At 44.6% G+C, this 27,964-nt stretch overlaps 1 protein-coding gene across 2 annotated transcripts in view; it reads left to right on the top strand.

Annotated features, from left to right (window-relative positions):
- The window catches only part of LARS2 (leucyl-tRNA synthetase 2, mitochondrial), a 159,060-nt gene that overhangs the window by 96,334 nt on the left and 34,762 nt on the right, over positions 1 to 27,964 (top strand). For both annotated transcript variants that reach the window (XM_032298038.1, XM_032298039.1), the window contains 5 exons: positions 889 to 1,004; positions 3,793 to 4,076; positions 7,918 to 8,016; positions 12,104 to 12,241; positions 25,365 to 25,465. In XM_032298038.1, coding sequence (XP_032153929.1) covers positions 889 to 1,004; positions 3,793 to 4,076; positions 7,918 to 8,016; positions 12,104 to 12,241; positions 25,365 to 25,465 — 738 coding nt within the window. The remainder of the gene's footprint in view (positions 1 to 888; positions 1,005 to 3,792; positions 4,077 to 7,917; positions 8,017 to 12,103; positions 12,242 to 25,364; positions 25,466 to 27,964) is intronic.

Raw genomic sequence — 27,964 nt, 5'->3', positions numbered from 1 at the left:
AAAAAAAGAACTAAAAAATGTGTAAGGATTATAACTATTAAAAAAAAAAATAGGCTGGATGCGGTGGCTCACAACTGTAATCCCAGCACTTTGGGAGGCTGAGGTGGGTAGATCACTTGAGGTCAGGAGTTTGAGACGAGCCTGGTCAACATGGCGAAACCCTGTCTCTACTAAAAATATAAAAATTAGCCAGGCATGTTATCCCAGCTACTCGGGAGGCTAAGACATGAGAATTGCTTAAACCCAGGAGATGGAGGTTGCAGTGAGCCAAGATCATGCCACTGCACTCTAGCCTGGGCAACACAGCGAGACCCCGTCTCAAAAAAAAAAAAAAACAACTAAGCAGAGGAAAGGCTTAAAGAAAATAATACCAATGTAGTAAACTAGTTGTGTTTTGACAGTTGGTTTCTCCCAGACCATTTTCCATTTTCCCAATGAATGTGATGTGGTTTTTAAACTTCTTTGGTTTTTTTTTTTTTTTTTGGAGACAAAGCCTCACTCTGTCACTGAGGCTGGCAAGCAGTGCCATGATCTCAGCTCACTGCAACCTCCGCCTCCTGGGTTCAAGTGATTCTTCAGCCTCAGCCTCCTGAGTAGCTGGGATTACAGGCATGCACCATCATGTCTGGCTAATTTTTATATTTTTAGTAGAGATGGGGTTTCACTACATTGGCCTGGCTGGTTTCAAACTCCTGACCTCATGATCCGCCTGCCTCAGCCTCCCAAAGTGCTGGAATTACAGGCGTGAGCCACCAGCCCGGCCTAAAACTTCTATAGCTAAAAGAGATATGTCCTTTAAGGAGCTAACACTGGGTATCAGTACTGTCAGTTGTTTTGTGATGTGGGCACTTGTGCAGGAAATGTTTGGTTTTCTTCTTCTCTGAATAGGAATTCCCAGCACCAGCTCAGAGGACACCATCTTAGCCCAAACCCTGGGCCTGGCCTACTCTGAAGTCATTGAAACTTTGCCAGATGGCACAGAGCGACTGAGCAACTCTGCTGAGGTTGGTGCCTAAGAACTTACTTCCAGAATGATCACCTTGATATGACTTTGATGAGACATTTTCCTTCAGGTGCAGATTACAACCTGTTCCTTCACTCATCCCATACCTAACAGCCTATAGCTTCATATCTTCATTTATGAAAACAAAATAATATTCTTCAAGATCTAGAAGTTTGTCAACTGTAAGTCAAATTCAGTCCTAGAATAGAATGGTATCGAAGTAACTAATTTTATTTTGGGAGTCTCTGCTTGAGAAAAATTATCTTTTCTAAGGAATCTCTGGTTTTTTGGGAGAGATGACTGAAATTGTTTCTTCTTCCTAGAGGAGATACCTGTTCTCTCCAGATTACTGACACTATTTTCTGACTAAAGTTTAACTCACTTATAGAAATGAACAGGGAAGTTCAGAGTCATGTTTGTTTGGTCAGGGTTATCTCTTGCTAGCATGAAACAGCCGCACTTAAAGATGGTACATCTGGCAGGATTTGAGCCCAGCCTCTATGTTGAGCTAACATGAAAAGTAGGATGGAAGAGATAGGGTGAGGGATGGGAGGAGGTAGTGGGAGCAGTGATTCTCAAACTTGAGCACACATCAGAATCCCCATGTGGCCTTACTAAACCACAGCCTGGCCGCCACCCCCACCCCAAGGATTCTGATTTAGTAGTCCCAGGTGAGACCCCAAAATTTGCACTTCTAACAAGTTTCCAGATACTGCTGCTAAAGCTGCTGGTCCAGGGAACACATTTTGAGAATCAAGGGCTTAGAACCTTGCCACTCAATGTCTGGTCCCTGGACCAGGAGCACTGGTATCACTTGTTAGAAATGTGGAATCTTAGATCCCACCCTAGTCTAACAAGATCCCTATATGATTTGTATGCACATTAAAAGTTTGGGAGTACTGCCTTAGAGCACTCTTAAACTTGACGGCACGTTGGAAACACCTGAAAGCATTTAAAGAATACTGACACCTGAGTCTCACTCCAGATACTGATTTGATGGTTATTGGTGGTGAGGGCATGGATCAGACACCAGTAGTGTTCAAAGCTTCCTAGTTGATTTAATGTGCAGCAGCAGAGTCTGGGAACTACTGACTTAACATAGTGATGCCACACCTGGCCATGGCTCAGAATCACCTGGGAGGTGCTTACAGGTCCCACCCTGGCTGATCTTGATTCAGTGAGTCCTAAAGATCCAAGTGTTTCAGGTTTGCAACTATCTGACTGTAGTATATATATAGAGAGAATAAGGGAATAATGGTCAGGTCTTCTCCTTTGCAAGGAGGGCATGTTTTCTAACCCCATGCTTGTGCATTCCCACAAGCCAGATGTGATGGTGCATGCCTGTAATCCCAGCTACTCAGGAGGCTGAGGCTGAAGAATCACTTGAACCCAGGAGGTGGAGGTTGCAGTGAGCCAAGATCATGGCACTGCTCCCCATAAATTGCATCCTCAGACACGAGTCATGATCTTAAGCCTTTATTTAGACCTTGTTTGAGCAGGATCCCTGGAGGTGGAGCAAAGAGAAGTCATGGTATCTGTAAGGAACCCCAGCTAACCCACTACGGGGCAAGAAAGGGGACACTTGTGACCAAAATTAGGCTTCTGAAGTGCCCAGAGAAACATCCACTCTTTAGTATAGTACTCTGAGCATTAATTATGCTCCCTGGCTCCTTTCACACAGTTTCAGATGGTCTGTTTTAGCCTCTCCTGGCTCTAGGCTGAATATCTAGAGTAAAAGAATTATGTCAATAAGTAGAAGGAAAGTGGATAGGGAAAAGCTGCTTTCATCTATGGGCTTCTAGAATGGAAAGACAGTGATGTTAGGAGAAGACCGACTTTCATGAGAGCTTTTTATGATTTGCATCACAACTGTGTGATAATGGGAATGCAGAAAGATACTTCAGACCGTTCATGAAAAGGGCTACTTTTCATAAACATAGCTGTATTTTCTTATTTATGCCTCTTGACTGTAACCTCCTTGAGGACATGGGCAGATCATATTTATCTTTGTGCCCCCAATGCCTAGCACAAGCCCAGCACTTCCAGGTGCCCAGCGGGTCTTCAGTGAACAAATTCGAGGGTACCCACAATCCGGGCTGCTACCGAGCCACACTGGCTCAATTCATATAATTAGTTGGGCTCTCTAAAAAGCCAAGTGAAAAGATAATTTCTCTTTTGTGCTATTAGTCACAAAAAAGAGTGGTTGGGTTCTTCAAGCCAAGGCCCTAGAATGTTCCTCTCCTTGCCTGAATTCCCCCTGCTTTAGGATAATATTGAATTTTTATTTTCTGAATATTTTCCCCCCAACAGGGGAGTAGTCATTAAAAATACATATCATGCAGTTCTTTGCTGGCAGTTAAAAGCCGGTATTTGATGATCTCCGTAGGTATCACAGGGCTCTGATGATAAGGAAAGCCACAGAACCAGGGCCGACTTACCATGAGACACAGTAGACACAGTGCTGAGAGCCCACAGTACCTTTAGAGGCCTCTGAAAAAATTATAATTTCTTTTAAAATCAGAAGAAAAAATGAACTTTTAGGGTGAAAAGTTATATTTATCTTTATATCGATGCAGTTGTTAAATATAATTTTTAATATTACCTGAAGGAACAAGGAGCCTGCAAAGGCAGAAGAACCTGGGGCTCCTGAAAGCCACGATACAGCTCTGCACAGAACTCGTCCCTTGGGAGAGCCACACATAAACATGGCAGGACGGGTGGCAGCGTGGGGGTGGTGACTCGTGCTTGCTACGCAGAGTGGAGTGAGCTCTCTTTTCTCTCCCTCTCAGTTCACAGGTATGACCCGGCAGGAGGCTTTTCTAGCCCTGACTCAGAAAGCCCGGGGGAAGAGAGTGGGTGGAGACGTGACTAGTGATAAACTGAAAGACTGGCTGATCTCACGGCAGCGATACTGGGGCACACCGGTCCCCATTGTCCACTGCCCAGCCTGTGGTCCCACGCCTGTGCCCCTGGAGGACTTGCCCGTGACCTTGCCCAACATTGCGTCTTTCACTGGCAAGGGAGGCTCCCCACTGGCCATGGCTTCAGAGTGGGTGAACTGTTCCTGCCCGAGGTAAGGAGCCACGTCCCTACAGCGGTGACTGTGCCTGTGACCCCATACCGGCTAGGGCTTCAGACACCTTCCTCCCTCCTGGTGCTCCTCTGCTCACTTTTCCCCTGACTTCCCGTGAGGCTGGAAAGAACACTGAGTCTTTGGGGCCCTTTAAGAGAAGGGACTGGAGTCTGTGGCCCTGCCTCTGCACTGGGCATCCTCCCTTCTCTGAGCTGTTGGAAGCAGCAGTGTCAGTTTAGATCTATCCCAGAAACATCTGATCCAACTGATGGAAAAGCTGTAAATTTTCCACACAGCTTTGTAAAAAACCACATTCCTCCATTTTGATATTCCAAAGAGCTGCGGGGAAAGGAATGAAATGTTCTCTTCTCCACTTTGCAGTTTTCCAATATAGTGACTGTAACAACAGTGGAAATTTTATCACGAGTAGCAGAGTAGCAGCTAAGAGAGCAACTGTGCTCAGGGGCTTCATTCTCTCATATGCTGAAGCACTGTGGTTCCTTCCTCCTCATTTTAGAAATGGGATTATGTTTTCCTGTCAGTTCACTGGCATGTCTCAAGTGTGCTTTTCAATGACGCCATATCAGCTAATTAAAAAATAGCAGAAACCAAGTTCTAGTATTTTCCTTCTTCTGTGGAGAAGCCATTTTTCTCTGCCTTACAGATCATGGTGAGGATATTTTAAAATAATTTTGTATCCTGCCAGTATAGAGCTGAGTTACTAGGTTGACAATCAGGTAGCCATATAGTGTAATAGGGAGTCTTGAGCTGGGAGTCAGATCAGTGATGGATTCAAGTCCTGGCTCTGCCTCTTAACTAACTGTCTAGCCTTGAGAAAGTCATTTACCTCCTCTAAGCTTGAAATCCCTCATCAGGAACTAAAATGGCCCCATCGAAGGGCTGTTCAGAAGACTAGAATTAACACATGTCATCCTGCACAGTGATACCTACTAGGCATTCAATAAATGGAAACTTTACGACCATCTAGCCAGGGACTTGCCAGCTATCCTCCCAGGTCCTCACTGAGGCAGTTTTGAAATTCAAGATGGACCTTGGAGGCAGGTATACAGGAAGGCCCAGGCTGCTTTAGGGTAGAAATCTTTGTTGAAGCACTGACAAGGGGCTTCCCTACTTGAGATGCTGGTGGCCTCCATACAGCACAGCAGTTGTGGCCTTGTTGATGAGGATAAGGTTTCCTGCCTTGTCTGCAGAGGGATCAGAGGGCAGAACTTAGGCCTTGGTGTTGGGCAAGGCTCCCTGGATGACCTTAATGAGCATCTAAGGCTGAGAGAGCCACTGAGCCAGTGTGGTCAAGCGAGGCAGCCCAGTGGTACAGAGCCCAGCAGATGTGGATTCCCTACTCTTGAACTACAAGACCTTGGACAGGTTTCTTAACCTCTCTGAATCCTAGTTACTCATCTGCAAAATGGGGATATGAGTAGTATAGGTCTCATAATCCTCAGGGATAATGGTGATTAAATGATATAATACTTTTGAAGTACTCGGCTCAGTTCTTACTCCCCAGTATTATTATCATTACTATTGGAGCTAACCCTGATAACGTTACTACCATTATCTGTCAGTTCTATTCCTCCTGCTTGTCACATAGCATCTTCCTTATCACCTAGTTTCTAGTATTAGCAATAAAAACATGTTGCCGTCAAGTCCAACAGGACCATTAAAAAGGAAATCGGCATTGCAAATGTGAGCCAGCTGTTATTCCTTTTATAAATTGAGCCCAGTATTTTCCCCCTCACTTGGACCTCACCTGCACAAGGTAAGTGAGGAAGAAAAAGTAATCTTTATTTTCTAATTATTTCCCAAAATAGTATCTGCGTTCTGTTTGATTGCTCTCCAAATAAAAAGACCTGGCTTTAATTTAGAGATGCACCGTTGAGATGAGCTTCTTAGAGCGGCTCTGGGTGGTGGGAAGCTGGATTCCCTGAGGGCTCTCTCTATAAAGCTTCTGCTCTTAGAGACCACCACTGTTCCCATTGGGAGGTCCCCCGATTAAATGCAGGGGGTCCCAAAGCCCTGCCAGATCTAGGGCTCCCATGCTCTCTGCTCAGCCACTGCATTTAATCAGCTGATGAGGGAGGTGGGGGAGTAGGTGGGGGACTGGCTGTTTCCTTGGGTAATATTTGTAAAGCTGGTATGAACTACTTCACAAATGGAAGATATAAATGCAACCCTTCCTTTATTTTTAAATTGAAAATACACTCAAGCACATGCATGCTAAATTAGCAGAAGATTTATCAGTTCCTCTTGGGACTCCTCATCCCTTCTTCCCAAATTCTCCAAGAATCCCCGAGGACTTACACTGCCCAAAGTGTGATATTTGGAGGGGTGATAAGTCTCACATCCATGCCTCAGAAGGGAGAGCCTGCTATGGCTTCCTGCTACCCCAGAAGGCCCTGTTGATAGCTGGCCCTATCCATCAGACCAAAGGTGCTGATTCTCTGCTGATCCAGGCCTTGAGGAGTCTACAAGGGGGCCAACCCCTGTCCTGTGCTGGGCTTGACTAAGGGCACTTTCTTTCAAGTTCCTAGGTAGTGTGGCTTTTGGCACATGGTTCTTTCAGTCCCACAGGCCCACAACTCTAGGAATGTTCTTAAGAATGAGTGTATCAGCTGGGTGCGGTGGCTCACACCTATAATCCCAGCACTTTGGGAGGCTGAGGTGGGCAGATCACTTGAGGTCAGGAGTTCGAGACTAGTCTGGCCAACATGGTGAAACCCCGTGTGTACTAAAAATACAAAAATTAGCTAGGCATGGTGGCATGTTGTGCCTGTAATCCCAGTTACTCAGGAACCTGAGGCAGGAGAATTGCCTGAGCCCGGGAGGCAAAGGTTGAAGTGAGCCGAGATCAAGCCACTGCACTCTAGCCCAGGTGACAGAACGAGACTATGTCTCACAAAAAAAAAAAAAAAAAAAAAAAAAGAATGATTGTAATACTTGGGCCCATGTGAGACATTGGCCCTTGTGGACATGTCCATCCCTAGGACAGGGATTCCTTTTTCTTTTCAACCCTTCATACATCAAGGATCTCACTTTATTCTCTGTCTTGAACACCAGGGATTTCTTCACCCTTCCATAAAGAGCCTTCCTTTAGGCAGTGGTCTGGTAACAGATATATAATAACTAGCTTTGAAGGGGGGTCCTGATTTCTAGCATTTGCCAATTTCTGTGATGTACATACTCCCATTGGGGCCAGTTTCACGCTACCAACTTGCCGTCTTCTGTCAGGTTGTTATAAAGAGATGCCAACAATTGATTTTCACAGGGTGGCATGAACTGGCTCCAGCAACCATTGCCTTTGGAGCTTCCAAGGTGGTTTGTCTTCCTCAGGTCATCCTGGTAGATTTCTGCACCTGTCACCCTAGAACAGAAGTAGAAAAAAAATCCAAGTTTATTTTCCACACATCTCCCTATATTTGGTTCTCATTTCTCTTCATGCATTGATTGACCTCACAAGCATCACAACGCAGGCATTGGCAAAGGCAGTCTTGACATGCCCGAACAGAAGTTAATGCACAAAAGAGATACCTAATCCTGTTTGTCCTTTTGGGTGGTGAATCTTTCCACCAGATTAAATTCAGAGAAGTGGAGAATAAGGCTTTCAATTGTTGAAAATGGAAACTTTTATTTTGTAAATTTCTTTAAAACATCATGTGCTGTACAATATAAAAAGGGGATTTTCCCTGAATTGTCTTTTCATATGTGGCTTTATTCTTATGACATTTTAAATTCATACTTATTATCATAGATCTCTCAAAAGCTGGTAGAAAACTGCATTAAAATTTAAAAAGAAACCAATTGATGAACTTTGCTTCTTTCTTAGGTGCAAGGGAGCAGCCAAGAGAGAGACAGACACGATGGATACCTTTGTTGATTCTGCTTGGTACTACTTCAGATACACTGACCCTCACAATCCGCACAGGTAAAAGTGTCCCTGCTGACGTCCCTCAACACGTGTCAGTGTGGCTCCTCCCAGAAGCAAAGACCAAGATGGAATTAGACATGCAAGAGATTTCTTGGAGGACATCCTGTGCAGGTGAAAGGGGAGAGGAGAGGAGTGGACAGAAAGGGCTCTTAGACCACGATGGAGCTGACAGGTGTGAAAGGAGAAGAGAAAGGAAGGAAGATCGGGTGGAGGAGTCACAGCCCACAGTAACTCTGAGAAAGCCTCGACCTGGCCAGTGGGAAGCCCCAGGCAAAGCTTGTCCATTAGAGGCCCCAGTCAGGCTAAAACGGCTCTGGTCCAGCCCCTTCCTCTACTCTCCTGGGAGCATCCTGGGAGAGGAGCATGGGCTGGCAGGAGCACACCAGAGCGGGTCCACAGATGCAGCAGCTGGCAGCTGGCAGCCAACTCTGCTTCTCGGAACAGGCTCTCTTAAAGAGAGTGTGCTACAATATTAAGTTAGATTATTCGCAGCCAAGTAAATCCCAAGTACAACACAAATACACAACAGAAAAAGGAAGACAATGCTATTGTAATTCCCTCCTTGCAGAGAGCGCCATTTGTATGATTGTAAAGATGTAATGTTATTTATTTAACTGAAAAGAATGATGTGACCCTACAGGGAAGGTAGCAGGCAGGGAGGGTGAGAGAGCTAAGAAGCGTCACCTCTGACTTAGTCAGTAAATCATTTCCTAAATTGATAAATCAATAAAGACTATGAACATTTTTTTTTCCAATAATTGCCGGGAGAAACAACCAAATGAATTAAAAGTGGCTAAAAGACAGGCCTGAGGTGAGGAAAGAATTGGGGCTGGGGACCACTGTTCCCTTTCAGTACCATTTGATTTTTCAGCTGTCTTCATGTGTTTCTTTGATCCAAAAAAAAAAAAACCAACAACAAGAAGAAACAGATTAAGGGAAAGAAAGCAGTAGGTAGCCTGGTAAAGAGAGAATGAGAGCTGAAAAAATCTATTCCAGAGCCCAGGAAAAAACACAGCATTGTGCTTGAAAGGGCCTTACCTGATTTCCCATGTCCATGGCAGAAACATTCTGGAAACCTGTTACCTACATATAAAATATTCCCCCCATTCGTGGTTCTAAAATAATGTATTTCTAGTGAGACAGGTACTCCTGCCCTCACCCTGCTGGAGTTTCAGCCTGCAGTATTGTGATTCTGTAATCTGAGTTCATTTCAGAAATGAGGGGGATCCTGGTGGGGCGCAGTGGCTCACGCCCGTAATCTCAACATTTTGGGAGGCCGAGGCAGGTGGATCACCTGAGGTCAGGAGTTGGAGACCAGCCTGGCTAACATTACAAAACCCCACCTCTACCAAAAATACAAAAATTAGCTGGGTGTGGTGGCACATGCCTGTAATCCCAGCTATTCAAGAGGCTGAGACAGGAGAATCGCTAGAACCCAGGAGGCGGAGGTTGCCGTGAGCTGAGATCATGCCGCTGCACTCCAGCCTGGCAACAGAGACTTCCTCTCTAAAGAAAGAAGGAGAGAGAGTGAGAATGAGAGAGAGAGAAATTAGGGGAGTCCTGAGTGAAAGATACCCTGCTAAGGCAGGAAGGATGTAAGGTGACGACTGTGGCTGGGAACCGCCAGCATGGCCTTCTCTGGCCCATAGAGGGGCTCCCCTTAGGGCCTTCCCTCTATAAGGGGCCATTGGTGCATTTCATGTAGTGACAACTAACTGGTTTAGAATGCAAGTGGAGTCAGGCTCTTTACCTTCTCAGAGTGCTTCACACAGATGAGAGACTCCAAGTTACCGTGGTGGGAGAGAGATCCTGAGACTGTCACAGCCCCCACTTTGTGAATAGCAGTGAGCACTTCATTTCCCTCATGACACGCTGTGGTTAGCTTCAGCCACGGTGCGAGTTCTTCCTAGGGTGGTTTCCTGAGTGGATCGTAAATCCGATCTGTAGCTACTTTGCAACATTTCACTCCTTAATTTATCCCAAACTTGCTTTCCGGCCAAATACCATCCTTCACTTCCCTTTCTTTTCTGTTGCCTGGATTGGCAGTTAAATTTCTTTAGAGAACTATTTTTCACAAAGAAAAAAAGTGGTTTTTAAAAATGTTATCAGAATTCTGGTACAGTGACTGGAGAACACCAGAGTACATTAAGATGCAAATATGTGGTGGTGGCCAGGCTCTTTTTTTTAACCTCAGAGCTGAAGCCAGCCAAGACCATCCTGGGGAAAAAAGTGGCTTGAGGTGTCAGGGAGCCAATTGACAAATATTTGAAGTCCTCCAAAAGCAAAGGTTTACTTGATTGGCTGACCTCAAGGGACGGTGTTACCTTGGCAACACAGAGGTCTGTCGCCAGCCAGTGCTGCCCCCTCCCGCTAAGGGTCCCAGCCAGAAAATGGAAATGGTATTTCCTTTCCTCACCAGTGTCCATTAGGACCCGAGAATATGACAAAGCCTTTCTATTAGTATCTGTTGGCCAAAAAGTATCTGTTAGGTGAGAGAGAGTTGACTGGGCTACTTTATGACAATTCACCCTAAATATGCCGCATTGCATTCAGTAAGCCATATACAGGCTCTTGCTGACTATATTTTCAGGCTACTTTAAAAAAACAAAATCGAATTTCTGTTTTGAAATAAAGATTTATGACTGGTGCACAGTGGCTCATACCTGTAATCCCATAACTTTGGGAGGTTGAGGCAGGAGGATCATTTGAGGCCAGGAGTTTGAGACCAGCCTGGGCTGAACATGGCAAGACCTCGTCTCCACAAAAAAAATTGTTTTTAAAAAATTAACTGATGGCCCAGTGCTGCGGCTCATGCCTGTAGTCCCAGCACTTTGGGAAGCTGAGGCAGACAGATCACCTGAGGTCAGGAGTTGGAGACCAGCCTGGCCAACATGGTAAGACCCCATCTCTACTAAAAATACAAAAATTAGCCAGGCGTGCTGGCAGGCACCTGTAATCCCAACTACTCAGGAGGCTGAGGCACAAGAATAGCTTGAACCCTGGAGGCAGAGGTTGCAGTGAGCTAAGATCGCACCGCTGCACCCCAGCCTGGGTAACAGGGTGACACTCCATCTCCAAAAAATAATAATAATAAAACCAGAAAAGAAAAAATTAGCTAGGCATAGTGATGTCTGTCTGTAGTCCTAGATAGTTGGGAGGGTGAGGGTAGAGGATCACTTGAGCCCAGGAGTTGGAGGCTGCAGTGAACTATGACTGTGACACTACACTCCAGCCTGGGTGACCAAGTAAGACCCTATCTTTAAAAAAGAAAAAAAAAATGTTTTTTAATGTGAAGATAAATTAATAAATAAACATTTAGTATCTGCATGCTAATCTACATTGTAAATACCACATTGCCCTCTATTGGTAGGAACTCCAAAATCTCAATTGTCTAATCATAATAAAAATTAAAGTGAATCTACATAGTCAAGTGTGCCTTATAGCAAGAAGTCTTTTTTTACTGTATGATTTTCTCTTGTCCTCATTTTCTATGCAAACTGCATTTGTTGAAATACGTCAGTAATATCTTCTGTAACCATTTTTATAATTTTATAAATTAACATCTGAGTTTTTTCTTTTTTATTATATAATGTTTTCTCATATATATTTATATATAATTATATATTATAGATATCATAGACATATATGGGGTTTCTTTTGAGACAGAGTCTCGCTGTGTCGCCCAGGCTGGAGTGCGATGGCACGATCTTGGCTCACTGCAACCTCCACCTCCCAGGTTCAAGCTATTCTTCTGCCTCAGCCTCTCAAGTAGTTGGGATTGCAGGCGCCTACCACCATGCCCAACTAATTTTTGTATTTTTAGTAGAGACGGGGTTTTGCCATGTTGATCAGGCTGGTCTCGAACTCCTGACTTCAGGTGATCTGCCTGCCTCGGGCTCCCAAAGTGCTGGGATTACAGGCATGAGCCACCACACCCAGCCTTCTCTTATGTTTTAAAAAGAAAGTCATAGTTATTCCCTGATACAGTTCATTTCGGGGTATATGTGTATTACAGTAGGTCTGTTTATTTCACACAGTTGTGACAAAGTACGTTTTAAAAAATACTCATATCTCTTTTTTACAGCCCTTTTAACACAGCATTGGCTGATTACTGGATGCCTGTGGATTTGTACATTGGAGGGAAAGAACATGCTGTCATGCACTTGTTCTATGCAAGATTCTTTAGCCATTTTTGCCATGATCAAAAAATGGTTAAACATAGGTAAGCATTTATACTGCGTAGCAAAAGAATTCAGTTCCATGAATAGCAACTTTAAGCAGGTGTCAGTTCTTCTGAGGCAAGGTAAATATATGTAGTAGAAGCTTTAGAAGTCATTGTCAGCCTTAACTGTTTGAGGTCCATTTATGTGGCTTAATCAGTTCTGACCTGTGATGCTGTTTGCTTGTATAGAACCTAGCCTTCAGTACTTTTCTGTTTAACTGAGTGAAGTAATTAAGAGCTGTACCTGTGAGGCAGAGAGGAGTGGCCCATAACATTTTATAGCATCTCGTGTGAGGTCATGCTTATCACCTGGTGCTTCTGTGTCAGCTCTGTTCCTAAGCTTGGCTGAATCCCACCTTGATGCATCCCTCTGAAAATGTATAGAGTGGATTTGAAATAGAGAATCACACTGTAAAAACCTCAGTAAATTCTTTTCCTGTTGGCCTATTATAACCCTTTTCTCATAATGTTCAGAAAAATGCACGTGTATTTTTTCCCATGAAATGTATCATATATAAAAATATTTAGTGTATTATACAATTCTTTAAATACATTAAATATGTCATTTTTATATATGAACATACATGTCCCGCTCCTCAGTTTAAGAAATAGAGAATTACAGGTACCTTAGAATACCCGAGGTGCCCCACTTCCATTGTATGTCCCTCTTTAACGCCCACCACCTCACCCCTAGCTAATACCAATCCCGAATTTTAAAATTTTTAACTCTTCACTTTCTTGCTTTTCTTTATAAATGTATCATTTCCGCATATATTTTTAAACTATAAATTATCTGGTTTTCCTGTGTTTGAACTTTCCGTAGGTTGAATTATATTTCAGGTATTCTGTCTTACTTTCCTCACTCAGCAGTTTTTTTAGATTCAGCAGTGTTGATGGATGAAGTTATATTTCACTCCTGTTTCGCTGCTGCATGATACTGCCTTGTATGGAATGAAACTTGCAATACAGAACTTGGTCTGTGTATCATACCACCGCTAATGGTGGTTGGACTGTTTTGTGCAATTGTGAACAAAACTGCTATGAACCTTCTTACACATGGTTCCTGACAAATGTGTCACCATTTCTTTAAAATGTGTACCTAAGGGTAGAATTGCCCGATTGTAGGATACACATATGTTCAACTGTCTTGAGAAACACCAAACTGTTTTCCATAAGCCTACACTCCCACTAGTAGAATTGAGCGTTCCCATCACTCTACATCTTCATCAACATTTTGTACTATCTAACTTTGAAATTTCACCAAACCTGTGGGTATATAATGGTTCATATTGTGAGTTAAATTTGAATTTCAAGACAATTTAAAAATTTTTTTTAAATTTTTGCAGGTACATAGTAGATATATATTTATGGGATACCTGAGATATTTTGGTACAGGCTTGCAATGGGTAGTAATCAAATCACGGAAAGTTGGGTATGCATCCCTTCAAGCATTTATCCTTTATGTTATAGGCAATCCAATTATATTCTTTTAGTTATTTTTAAATGTTTACATTATTATTGACTATAGTTGATTTCTTAATGAAGTTTATCATGTTTCATAGGATTGTGAATCTCTGTGATTAAATCCGTGTTTGTGTCTTATGCTTTTATTTTTCTATATTTTTTTATCTTTTCTTGATTTGTAAGGGGTTCTTTAAACATTCTTGATACTACTCCTTTTTCAGCTATATGTATTCTAAGTAGTTTTTTTCTAGTTCTTGGCTTGTTTTGTTTTTATGGTCTCTTTTGATGAACAGAAACTCTAATTTAATGTAGTAAAACTTTAATGATCTTTCCTTTACTACTGCTATTGCTTTTGGTGTCTCAGTACTGTTAATGGAACAGTCCATCCTTTCCCCCTCTGATCTGTAGTGCACTGTCCATCATAAATCAAGTTGTCGGCCAGGCGCGGTGGCTCACGCCTGTAATCCCAACACTTTGGGAGGCTGAGGCGGGCGGATAACCTGAGGTCGGGAATTCAAGACCAGCCTGACCAACATGGAGGAACTCCGTCTCTACTAAAAACACAAAATTAGCCGGCATGGTGACACACGCCTGTAATTCCAGTTACTTGGGAGGCTGAGGTAGGAAAATTGCTTGAACCAGGGAGGCGGAGGTTGCAGTGAGCCGAGATTGTGCCATTGCACTCCAGCCTGGGCGACAGAGCGAGACTCCATCTCAAAAAAAAAAAAAGAAAAATCAAGTTGTCATATATTCCAGGGCCTATCAATAGGATCTTTATTCTGTCTGTTGGTCTGTTTGCTTTTAGCTGTGCTGGTTATTTACTTCCTTTGTTACTTTAATTTTCTAAGTCTTGATATCCAATAAGGGAAGCCCTCCTACTTTGTTCTTTTTCTGCAAGAGAATCTTGGCTATGATTAGACCTTCATTCTTTTATGTAAAGTTTAGATTGAGCCTGTCAAATTCCACAGAAGTATCTATTGGAAGTTTAATCAGAACTACATTGAAACTATATGTTTACCAGTGTCTTCCCTCGCTCTTCCTTCTTGGATTTCTGACCTTAACATCTGAAATCATTTACCTTGAATCTAAAATATATTATTTAGAATGTATTTTCTTTAGTGAAGGTTCATCTGTTGGGGGGGGGTTTGTTTGTTTTTGTGTGTGTGTGAGACAGGATTTCACTCCTTGTCACCCCGTGGTGTGACCTCCACTCACTGCAGCCTCTACCTCATGGGCTCAAGTGATCCTTCTGCCTTAGCCTCCCAAGAAGCTGCGAGGACAGGCATGTGGCACCGTGCCCAGCTAATTTTTTGTAGAGAGGGCTTCGCCAGGTTGCCCAGGCTACCTTGGTTGCCTTGGCCTCCCAAAGTGCTGGTATTACAGGCGTGAACCACCACACCAGATTATTAGATCTTATTTGTCTGAAAAATATATTTATTTCAAGCTTATTATTTTAAACCTGATTTTAACAAGATAGTTTCATTTAGTATAGGATTCTAAGTTGACAGTTTGCCCTCAGTACTTTTTCTGGCTTTTGTTGTGGCTGTTGAGATGTCAACAGTAGCTATAGGTTGGTGTGTCATTCCTTATTAGATGATCCATCTTTTCTCTGTTTGCTATTAAGGTATTTTCTTTGTCCTTAGTTTTTTGAAATGTATCTACTATATGTAAGTATGGATTTCTTTTTATTTATTCTGCTTAGGATTTTGGCTTCTTAAATCAGTAGGATGGATATCTGAACGTTCTCTATCATTTTAGAATATTGTCTCTTTTTCATCCCATTCTCCCTATTTTCTTCTTTTGTAACTTTGATTAGGTGTATTTAGACCACCGGAGTCTATGTTCCATGTCTTTTCATTTGTCCTTTCACATTTTTTCTGTTTCCCCAGGCTGACTTTTGAGTGATTTTTGTTTGTTTATTTGTTTGAGAAGGACTTACACTCTTGTTGCCCAGGCTGGAGTGCAGTGGCACCATCTCGGCCCCCTGCAATCTCCACCTCCCAGGTTCAAGCAATTCTCTTGTCTCAGCCTTCCAAGTACTAGGATTACAAGCATGCACCATCATGCCCGGTTAATTTTGTATTTTTAGTAGAGATGGGGTTCCACCATGTTGGTCAGGCTGGTCTCGAACTCCTGACCTCAGGTGATCCGCCTGCCTCGGCCTCCCAAGGTGCTGGGATTGCTGGCATGAGCCACCACAGCCGGCCAGTTTCTTTATATCTATCTTCCAGTTTCTAATTGTCTCATCGTCTCTGATCTGCTGATTAACCCATTCTTTGAGTTTTTAATTTTAATTATTATATTCTTCATTTCTAGAAGTTCTCGGTTTTTAAATTTTCCTTTATTGTTTTTATAGTGTTTTCTTGCTATATTTCAAGCCCTTATTTTCTAAAATTGATTAAACATAACTATTTTGTATTATCCGACTGACAGTTGTATATCTAATGTCATCATGGGTCTGATTTAGTCATTTCCTGTTCTGTAGTTCTCACTCAGGATGCCTAGTTCTTTGGGGGATGGGGTAGGGGGTGTTTTAACTGACCTTGTATTTCTGGAACCTGTTTTTCTAGGAACTCTTTGGGGCCTCTCTGCTAGAGGTGATTTTGTGTTAGCTTCTCCCTGTTGCCTGGAGATGCTACCAATCCAAGACCACTTTAAATTGAATTTTCTGCCTGAGGTTTTTAGGACTGTATAGGTAATACGAAGACAGTCCCAAACCCACATGAGGATCAACTTCTGTTTACAGATTCTCAGGAGAAATACTTTTCTTTCCTTCTACACATCACCGTGGTCAAGATAGGCGAGTCACATTGTTTGTCTCTTCTAACCGCAGGTTTATTTCTAGTTCATTGACGATTCCTGTCTCGTTTGAAGTCTACTTCTAGACTCCCAAGATTGTTTAGGCTTTAGATTTTGCGTCGCATCTTTTGTGTATCACGCCATGCACAAACATTTATTATCACAGGGGTTCCATAGGTGCCCCCGGGGTGGAAGCTGCTTCAGGAACTGTGTTTTCCTAAGTTGGGTTTGGTTTGGTTTGGTTTGGTTTTGCCAGCTCAATATATTTTATATTCCAACTGACTTTTTCACTTGTTTTTCATCAGGACAATAATTCAGCCTCTCTTATCTGCTGTATTACCAGAAGCAGATTTTAATCAAGGGATTAAAATAAATTTTTTTTTCTTTTTCTTTTTCTTTTTTTCTTTTCTTTTCTTTTTTTCTTATCTTTTTTTTTATTTTTAGACAGAGTCTCGCCTGTCACTCAGGCTGGAGTGCAGTGGTGCAATCTTGGCTCACTGCAGCCTCTGCTCCCCAGGTTCAAGCAAGTCTCATGCCTCAGCCACCCTAGTAGCTGGGACTACAGGCGCATACCACCAGGCTCAGCTAATTTTTGTATTTTTAGTAGAGGTGGGGTTTCACCACGTTGGCCAGGCTGGTCTCGAACTCCTGACCTCAAGCAATCCACCTGCCTTGGCCTCCCAAAGTGCTGGGATTATAGGAATGAGACATTGCACCCAACCTAAACTCAATTTCTTTAAAAAAAAAAAAAATCACTAAAAATGTGTAATATCCATGAGAGCATGACAGTAACAGGACTTATTTTAAGTACTGAGAAGGCTGACCTTTGAGAAAGGTACAGAAAGTCATCTTAACTCTTTCTCAGCGCTGCTGTCAGCATTACTCTTGTTGGAGTACATCAGGGCAGTGACAGCCTCTGAAAACTCCCCTGGAGCATTATCTCTTTCTTAGAGGTGTTTTGGTAAACCAGTCAGCCACACATGAAATGAAAATCGCCGGCTTTCTGTGATGAGTAATTTGGAATTCTACAATCAGAATTTTTGAAAGTCTCCAAACAACTTTATCAAGCTGGGCCGGGAGAGAAAATTGAGACCTGTCAACCACATGTGTATTTCTGAAATCTGTATACGTCAGAATTTCCTAGTCTATTTCTGTATTCCCTTTGGTTAGCATTGCCATTTCAGGAGGCTATTTGAGACAACAGTACAGCTATCTCACTTTAGCTTTGCATTTCTGAGCCCCTCAACCCTTGCCTCAAGCAGCAGCACTGGAACGGGAGTCCAGAGACCTCTGTTCCATGTTCAGTGGTGCCCCTAACTAGCTGTGTGGACAAGAAGCGGAACTCCTTTGGGTCTCCGTGGCCTCACATGTCAGGAACCCAGTTACCTCTGAGCACCCTTTCACTCTGATTGTAATTTCTTCAAATATAGACAGCAAAGGTTTATGTCTATCTAATCATCTTTCCTGTTTTCTAACAGTCATGAAGATTGTTTTTCATCACCTGCACATTTAGTTTCACCATTCCTAAGAGGTTGGCCTCCAAGTTGGGTGTGCCACCACACAGGACAGCAGGTGCCTTAGTTGCGTGGTCTGAAATACCAGGTTAATGATTAGCCAGGAATTAATGTAAGCAGGAAATCCACAAAAGAAGATATATAGATGATTAATAAACAGTTTTTCATACTATAAAATAATCAATAAACATCATACTATAAAATGTTTCCTGCCCAGCATGATGGCTCACACCTGTAATCCCAACACTTTGGGATGCCAAGACAGGAAGATCATTTGAGTGCAAGATTTTGAGATCAGCCTGGACAACACAGCAAGACCCCACTTCTATGATTAAAATTGTTTTCCCCTCACTGGCAAAGAAATATAAATTATTCAGCAGTGAGATGCCATTTTCCATGTAGCAAGGAAGCTAGCATAAGAGCAGCACTCTCATATATTGCAGGAAGTAGCTTGGAAAAATCTTTCTGAAAAGCATCTTGGCAATACATAGTGAGAACCTTAAAAATATTCGGTTTTGGATGCACTAATTGCACTGCTAAAAATCTATCTAAGGAAATAATCAGAAATGCAAACTTATGCACCAAGATGTTCATGTAAGTGTCATTTTAAGTAGATAAAAATCTGGATACAATCTAAATGCCCCAAAATGCTGAGACAGGGTAAATCAAGTTTAATCTATCTACTTGGACCACACTTCTAAAACCCTTTACAATTAAATTACAAAAAAATGTTTAATAACATGGAGAAATTCATCTAAAGTAATGAGAAACAGAAAAAGCAAGATACAATTTGGTTATCTTTTTCTTTATGTATACATGCACATATATCACATACTCAAAGCAAGAGAAAAGACTAGAAAAACTTATGCCAACATGTTAACACTAGTTATCTCTGGGTGGTGAGCCCAATGTACTTCTGATTTTTTCCAGATTTTTTGCAATGATTATGTAACCTTATCATTTACAGTATGGTATATATTCTGAAGAAGGGAATGTGCTGAGCCTCCTGCCTTGGTTGTGGGTGTGGGGTAGGCATCAGCTTTCGGCTTCCCTCCTTCTGGTGGTTAGCACCAGGATGAAAGAGAGGGGGACACAGCACAGTGTGGGAACATGTCGTGGCCCGTCTCCGCTGAATGAGATCAGGAAGCCTTCTCTCTCCCTTTGTGGGAGACTGCTGTAAACATGGAATCTTGTCACTTTTTGTTGGAGCTCTGTAATGCGACTTAGACAATTCCCCAAACTGAATGCAGTTAACAGAAAGTGATGGCTTTCAGAAGCCAGCCACTGCTCAGGTGACTCCCATGAGAAGGGCAGGCCGCCTGCTGACCATGGAGAGCACAGCAGGCCCCCACCCACAGAGCTTTCTCCTCCATTTCTCTGATCTTGCCAGAAACGGGGCTACTGGGAAAAGGAGCAGGAAGGGAAGAGAAGCTTTACTTGGGTCCTGCTGTATTAGGAAGCCCTCCTTCTGTGCTACTGTCTGGCTGCTAGGAAATGGAAATGGTGATATTTTAAGAATTATGTGACATGATGGCCCTGGCACAGAACAACCCAGAAGAGGAAGGTAAACTTAGTCTGATTTAATGAGAAGTTCAATTTGGAGCACATTTTCAGACCTACGGCCTTCAGAAATCTGCAGCCTGGTCAGCCACTGTCCCAGCAGGTGAAGAGAGTGGCATCGGGCTCTCTGGGGCTTCACGAGTAGCTAAATGTCATCTGCAGCAACAAGGTGGGGCTCTGATGTGTCCTGAGATTCTCTGCTCATATTGTAATTAGCACATTCCTTGTATGCAGTAATTTTTTTAAGAGCACTTAAAATAGCCAGTCAATCAATGTTCTGACTTTGCTTGTTTATCCTAATAGTTAACACCTCCCTTCCCTCCCTCCTTCCCTCCCTCCATGTCCTCAGTCCTTCCCTCTCTACTTTGCTTTTTCTCCCCTCCCCTCTCCTGCCCTCCCCTCCCCTCTTCCCTCTCCTCTCCTTCCCTCCCTTCCCCTCCCCTCCCATCTCCCTTCCTCCCTCCCTCCCTCCCTCCCTCCCTTCCTTTCTTCCTCCAAGTGGGACAAATATGGCCTTCAGTGCCCAACAGCTACCAATTGTTGCAGTTTCTGAATTAGTGCAGTCTAAACTGATGAAGAAATCATGAAGCTCTCCCCCGAGTTTTTATCATTGTGCTTACATGTAGCTAGCTGTGCTTCAGTGCAAGCAAGCATGACCTACCCCCAAGGATGTACTGAAGGAGTAGGAAGAAAGCTGACTCAGATAAACCTAGGGACTTCTTCCAGGCAGACGCCCTGCCTAACACTCCCACATTTGATGGTCCCTGAGTCAGAAGGGTTTGCTAGTGATTTAGAGTTGCAGATTTTCCAGTGTCTTTTGAAGGCCCCTGCAGTGCATGGTCACTGTGATGAATGAATAACTCAGCTGCTTACACAAGTCTGTTCCCAAGTCCCATCTGTTGAGTGAATGAATGAGTGAACAAAAGGGAAACACATTAGCCCAATTGTGAATCTGAATAATGAACTTGGCAATGTGATGTGACCTCTGCTCCGTCAGGCCTGGGTTCCACGTCCAGCAGGGCCCTTGACATCCTTTGTCCTTCGTTCCCGTGCACCATGTGCCTCCATATCACACTTGGTAGTCTTTCTTGTAGTGTTGATGGTTATTTATGAGCATGTCTTGAGCTGCCTGTTCTTATTGTAAGCTCTCCAAGTAATTGCCCAGTACTGTGTACTCAATTGTGATGCAAATACATGTTGAATGAATAAACAAGTGTGACTCATTCAGAGCTAAACTACACATGAGAGTAGACAGGGCCAGCTTCAGCCAAGGGAGTGAAAACCAGATTCCCAACGCCCTGTGGCTCATTCCCTGGCTCCCTGGAAGAGTGGAGGGAGTGAGCAGGCAGCGCCCCTTTCCCCACTGTGAAATGCCATGCGAGCACTCATCAGGGCATTCCCCTGCTCTCCTTCTCTTGCTTCAGCTGCATAGGATCTTTCAATGCACCCCTCCCTGCAAAAAGGTGGTGCCCCTAGCTGGCAAGTATGGCATCCAGTACCTGCGCCTTTACTCAGCTCTTTCTTCCCTCCTCTCTTGCCTCACTTTGTCCTACCCACACTATCCCCCACCCCTGCCGTTGGTGGGTTTATTTATTCATTCCCTGAAACAAGCTTGATTGCGTTTAAGCTTGATTGAATTAACATTACTGAGCAATTATTAGGAACTGGCGACTGAGAGTGGCCTCAAGGATTTTCAAGGCCAGGAGCAGTGGCTCATGCCTGTAATCCCAGCACTTTGGGAGGCCAAGGCAGGATTGCTAGAGCTCAGGAGTTCAAGACCAGCCTGGGCAACATAGTGAGACCTCATCTCCACCAAAAATACAAAAAAATTAGCTGGGTGTGGTAGTGCACACCAGCTGCTTGAGGGGCTGAGGTGGGAGTGTCACTTGAGCCCAGGAGACTGAGGCTGCAGTGAGCTGGGATTGTGCCACTCCCCCACCCCAGCCTGGGTGACAGAGCAAGACCCTGTCTAAAAAAAAAAAAAATCATTCTCCTCCTCAGAGGAGAAAGACAGGTAAGCAGCTTACCTAAATACACCATAAAATGTAACCGCTGCCAGATACAATTACCGGCACTACGCAGGATGCATCAAGAAGGAAAGGTGACTAGTTCTAATTCTGACCAGAAGACACCTTCCCAGTGGAGTTGGCATTTGAGGTGAGCCAAGAAGGAAGACTAGAGTTTTGATAACAGTTTGGGAAACTGCGTGAGTAAGGACATGGAAGCACGTGTAGGCAACATTTTGGGGGAGCAGAGGGAGTGGCAGGGGACGGGGAGAAGTCCTGAGTGGCCATGCGGAGGAATCTGGACTGATTGGGAGGAGGAGCTCTTCAAATATGTCTACACTTTTTCTTTTCTTTCCTTTCCTTTCCTTTTGTTTCTTTTCTTTCTTTTTTCCTTCTTTTCCTCCCTCCCTCCCTCCCTCCCTTCCTTCCTTCCTTCCTCACTTCCTCAGAGTTTCACTGTGTCACCCAGGCTGGAGTGCAGTGGCGCAATCCCAACTCACTGGAACCTCTGCCTCCCAGGTTCAAGCAGTTCCCTCCCTCAGCCACCCGAGTAGCTGGGATTACAGGCATGCGCCACTACGCCTGGCTAATTTTTGTATTTTTACTAAAAATGGGGTTTCACCATCTTCACCAGGCTGGTCTTGAACTCCTGACCTCATGATCCACCTGCCTTAGCCTGCCAAAGTGCTGGACTACAGGTGTGAGCCACTGTGCCAGGCCTACACTCTCCTTTCCTCCCTCACAGCTCTGAGGCACTGTTGTCAGGCACTGGTTTGGTTCAGTGATCATAAACAGGCTGACTCCCCAAGGGCAGGGATTGCTTTGCCCAACATTATATCCCCAGTGCCTAGCTCAGTGCCAGGCACATAGCAGGCACTCAAGAAATACTCACCTAAAAAATAAGTGATACATTTCACATCATAGCTCTGTGCTTTCTGATAATATGGTACCAAGAAGAATTCTGAGACTCATTCTGAGCACCAGGAGAATGTCACTGGATCTCCAGAAAATGAATGCTCCCGCCTGGTGTCCTGAACATGAAATGCTTAGTGTGTTATCAGCAGATGTCTCTGTGAATCGATGGGTGACGTCTGGGTGGTTGTAGGCAAGGGCACTGGGGGTAGTTGGCCAGCTTTTGGCATCCCTGCTCTAGATGATCCATCTGAGATGGGCCCTTCTGCATTGCACCCCTAGGAGAAGACAAGACAGTCCAGAAGAGCTTCACCTGTCCAGTCGCATTGTTGGGAACTTTCAGACACTAGATGTCATCGTGTAACTAGCAGGCCGTGGTATGGGTGCACTGCTGTGGGCCTGCCTACCGGTTCTGGGGAAAGCCTCCCATGTGCACATGCCCTGAGAGCCCTCACTCTGAAATGGTTAGAAGTGGGTTAGAAACACGCAAATGAAACGATGGTGTTAGCAGTCAGGCTATAGGGGCCCGTAGTGAGGAGACAGTGCCTGGAAGTAGGCAGAGGTTGATTTCATGGTCTGCTAATTGGGCTGAATGCCAGTTACACGGGTGTGTTTTATGTTGTGAACATTCATCATCATACCCCTAGGACTCACACTTTTCAATATGTGTGCTATACTTTAACAGTTTACCTAAGAAGTTTTAAAAGATGAGGCCGGAGAAGTTAGAGCCATAATTGGGCTGAACAGCTGGGGTTAGTCAGATTTAGGCAGGCTGCAATTCTGTCTGTTCTCAGAAGGTGGCAGTGTTGTGCCATTTGATAAAATGCAAGACCAGAGAACAGGATACCTTGGATTCCCAGCCCCTTCTTCAGGCTTAATGCTTTTTTTTTTATTTTTTGAGACAGAGTCTCATATTGTTGCCCAGGCTAGAGTGTTGTGGCATGATCTTAGCTCAGTACAACCTCTGCCTCCCTCCCAGGCTCAAGCAACTCTCCCACATCAGCCTCCCAAGCAGCTGGGACTATAGGCGCACACTGCCACACTGGCCAACGTTTTGTATTTTAGTAGAGATGGGGTTTCACTGTGCTGCCCAGGTTGGTCTTGACATCCTGACCTCATGATCTGCCCGCCTCAGCCTCCCATAGTGCTAGGATTGCAGGCGTGAGCCACTGCACCTGGCCAGCGCTGCTGATTTTAATCATCCTACCTGTCTTTATCTTTGAATCGAGATCATTCCTTCTAACTTTTGTCCTAAAAACACCTTTAAAAATTTATCTTGAGCAACCAAAGCCATGTACTGGTGATGTTTGTGAAGAAGGTCACTGGAGCTCCAGGAAATGAGTGCTCCTGCCTGAAGTCCTGAACATGAAATACTTACGTGTGTTATCAGTGAATCATTCTTTTGAGTTTGGAATAAGTCCTGCAGAAATGCTTTACAACTGAATCAGGCAGATTCTTAAGAATAAACAACTGCAAATCTGCAATAATTTCACTGTGAAGGTCAACCTGTTCTTATCCTCTTATGAGAAAAAGTTCATATGTCACTATTTAGACAGTAAGATTATAACTAAAAATACTTTTTGAAAACAGGCACTATAGGCCGGGTGTGGTGGCTCACTCCTGTAATCCCAGCACTTTGGGAGGCCGGGACAGGTGGATCACCTGAGGTCAGGAGTTTGAGACCAGCCTGGCCAATATGTTGAAACCCTGTTTCTACTACGAATACAAAAATTAGCCAGGCATGGTGGCAGGCGCCTGTAGTCCCAGCTACTCGGGAGGCTGAGGCAGGAGAATTGCTTGAACCCAGGAGGCAGAAGTTGCAGTGAGCCGAGATCACCACTGCACTCCAGCCTGGGTGGCAAAGCGAGACTCCATCTCAAAAAAAAAAAAAAAAAACCACACAAAATAAAAATTAGGCACTATAAATAAGTCATAATCCATGCATATTGCCACTAGGTAACAGTTTAAAAAGTGAGGTCTATATGAACTGCTTTGGAGAAATCCATTCATACATTTACTGAAATACCATAAAATATACGTAAGATAGATTTAAATCCCAAAAATCTATAAAACCATGTGTGGGGAGGTATATATTTATGTATACAAAGGCATTGAAAAAAGTCTTCACTCTTTTGCAGGGATATATACCAAATTATTAATAAGAACTTCCTCCTGAAAGGAACATAGGCCTAGAAAGGAGGGGTAGTGTTTGAATTTGAACAGAAGTGTTATATTCATGTATGACTTGTATGCTTTAAAACGTTTTTTTAGGCTGGGCTGGGTGGCTCACACCTGTAATCCCAGCACTTAGGGAGGTCAAGGTGAGAAGATCACCTGAGGTTGGTAAAACCCCATCTTTACTAAAAATACAAAAATTAGCCGGGCATAGTGGTAGGCCCCTGTAATCCCAGCTACTTGGGAGGCTGAGACAGGAGAATCGCTTGTACCTTGTACCAGGAGAAACTCTACCTCTCTAAAGCAACTCTCATGCCCTAACCTCCCAAGTAGCTGGGATTACAGGCACCCGCCACCACGCCCAGCTAATTTTTTTGTATTCTTAGTGGAGATGGGGTTTCACCATGTTAGCCAGGCTGGTCTCGAACTCCTGACCTCAGGTGATCCGCCTGCCTGTTCCACCCAAAGTGCTGGAAATACAGGCTTGAGCCACTACACCTGGCCTGAATTTATTTTCTTATTGCTTATTTCTAAGGAGCCATTTGTTTAAGCTGGGTTTATAAGTGGCCTCGGTCAGCCCACCTGCTTTTATGAGGGGGCAGCTACTTCTGCCCATTCGAGGTAAGGTCTATGTTGCTGTTTTCTCGATGTTTCATGCCCGACTCCTCCCCTTTTCCTGTCATCTTTCCTCAGGGAGCCTTTTCATAAGCTGCTGGCCCAAGGCCTTATCAAGGGGCAGACATTCCGCCTACCATCTGGACGGTGTCTACAGAGAGAGGAAGTGGATCTCACAGGTAAGAATGGCCTGTCCAGTCCCATCCAGGTACTCCCAGAGAGCCAAGGCCAGCCCTGAGAGCCACTGAGCACGCAGGTGTCTGCCTCTAGGGTGGGGGAGGATGCGGGAGAGGGACCTGCTGGCTGCGTGATCTCTAAGCCTCAGCTCCCTCTGGGCCTGCACCCCAGGAGCCTGATCCTGGACTGGCCGTCTGCTCCTCTGCTCCAGCCCCCGCCAGCCAAGTGTCACCTCAGCTTCTGGCAGGGTTTTCATTTGTATGTAACAGAGTCAACTCGGGCATCACCTCCTATCCCAGCCCATCTTTGAAAGCCCTCCTCAAGGACAGAGCCCCCAGGCCCAAGAGACATTCTTCCAGAACTGGGGAACTCCTGGTGTTTCTCCCCACATGGTCTAGGGGCACATTTCAGAACCTTGGGGGCAGCACTCTGCTTACTCCCAGCACCCCGGAACAGCCCCCTCTAGCTTTTCCCGGTACAACACCTCCCCCTGAGTTCCCAGCCTTCTGTCCTGTGCCGGCTCTCCCAAGCCTTTTCCACTCTGCATTCTTACCCTTCACCCTTTACATTTCACCCTTCATCTTCACCCTAAGGATCACCAGATCTCCAGGTGCCATGATGAGATATATCATGTGTACCCAGCACACATGTGGAATATGTGACATATTAGAAGATAGGAGTGGGGTCAGGCATAGTGGTTCATGCCTATAATCCCAGCGCTTTAGGAGGCCACGGCAGACAGATCACCTCAGGTCAGGAGTTCAAGACCAACCTGGCCAACATGGCAAAACCCTGTCTCTACTAAAAATACACAAATTAGCCAGGTATAATGGTTTGGGCCTGTAATCCCAGCTACTTGGGAGGCTGAGGCAGGAGAATCACTTAAACCTGGGAGGCAGAGGTTGCAGTAAGCCAAGATTGTGCCACTGCACTCCAGCCTGGTCAACAGGACAAGACATTGTCTCAAAAAAAGAAAGAAAGAAAATGGGTGGGGGCATGCAGTATACATAGGGACAGCTGTGAGAAACTCCAGCCGTTACTGTTACATTTAGAAAAACAAGCGCGTAATGGGTGAGATTAGTCACACAACAACCCTGCAAATGGTAGGCAGCCTCTCCAGCCACGCATTAGAGAGAGGGTTTAGGGAATACCTCATCAAAGCAAAATATATCAAGGTTTGAAATGGTCCGTGGGAGAAAAAGAAGCTGGAGAGGCAGAACTGGCAGTGTTTCTCCAGCACAAATGGGAGAGGGAAAGAGCTAAATTCAGGTGCACATAGAATTCAGCTTCACAATTAGTGAAGTGTTCTTTGTAATGGGCAGGGCTGCGCATGTATAGCTGTGCAGTTTGTGCACCACACGAAAGAACCCAGCCAGGGCTGTGATTTCATTAGGGCGGGAAATGCAGCCATTTGTCCAGTCATACATTTCAGGGCCACATCTGCCAAAAGAGAGCAACGTTTTCTAACTTCTCAACTTCTCCGCCCAGAAAGATACATTTTTCCAAATTGCATAACAGTGTTTTCAGGTCCAGACACAGCCTGGGGCAAGGTAGAGGGGCCAGTGGTCCCCTGAGTCTCAGCACAGCCTGGATAAACGTCTTCTGGGGCTTCAGTCTCCCCTTCTCTGCTGTCATGGAGCCAGGCAGTATTGTGAACCTCTTTTCTCTTCCCACGGAGACTTGCCTACTGGGTGAGAATACTTTTGATCGGCAAGGGCAGGCTTCTGTCTCCTTCATGGATGTGACATTCATGAAGTCTGGAGTTGGCTTTTAGGTCTTCTCGGTCCCTGGTTAGTTTGGTTGCTGTTGGAGTCAGAGATTATTTGGCTGGAAGGAAAAGAAATGCGCCCATCCCCAGTTGGGGGAAATAGAGCCAGGCCCCGCTGCCCATGGGAAGTCACCAGCCACTCCTTTTTCTTTCTCTCTTTCACAGCCCTCTAGTTCCTCTTCCTGCTTCTCTCCATTCTGCCCTGTTCTTCATCTGCCAGACTTGGATTCTGCTCTCCCCAGTTTCAGTGTACCGGGTGACCTTGGGTAGCCACAGTGGCAAGCCTTGCTCCGCCTCCTTAGGACCCGATGGCTCCAGTGCTCAGCGACACTGAAGTAGAGTTTCTGTGCCTCTTACCTCCAGTTCGAGAGGTGCTCTGACTAGTCCTCCCCAGGAGGGCTTGGCAACAAGGTCACCTCATCCAAATGTGGCCATTTAAGTCCTCTTCCATCAGCGCCAGCTAGGCAGTGGTATGGGAGTAGGGGAGGAGACACTTCCAAAGAACAGGCTGTGGGTGGCTGGCACCACAAAGGGACCATCACATTTACCATGAGCCCAGTAAGTGATTTCCACATGCCCTGAGGGTGCAAGATCTTGTTTTGGTGACTATAACATGGATGTGGGGACCAGGCCTCAAGGTGAAGTGCTCTCGGATACCTTGCTGCTCTGAGACCCTGACAGGTCAGGCTGCCAGCTTCCATAAGAAATCCTTAATCCATAAAAAAAATGGCAA

This window comes from Sapajus apella, unplaced genomic scaffold (assembly GCF_009761245.1).
Source record: "Sapajus apella isolate SASKATOON/1434 unplaced genomic scaffold, GSC_monkey_1.0 scaffold38, whole genome shotgun sequence".
NCBI classification, from domain to species: domain Eukaryota; kingdom Metazoa; phylum Chordata; class Mammalia; order Primates; family Cebidae; genus Sapajus; species Sapajus apella.
Note: the sequence above shows the minus strand (reverse complement) of the source record. Positions and strands in the feature narration are given on the sequence as shown.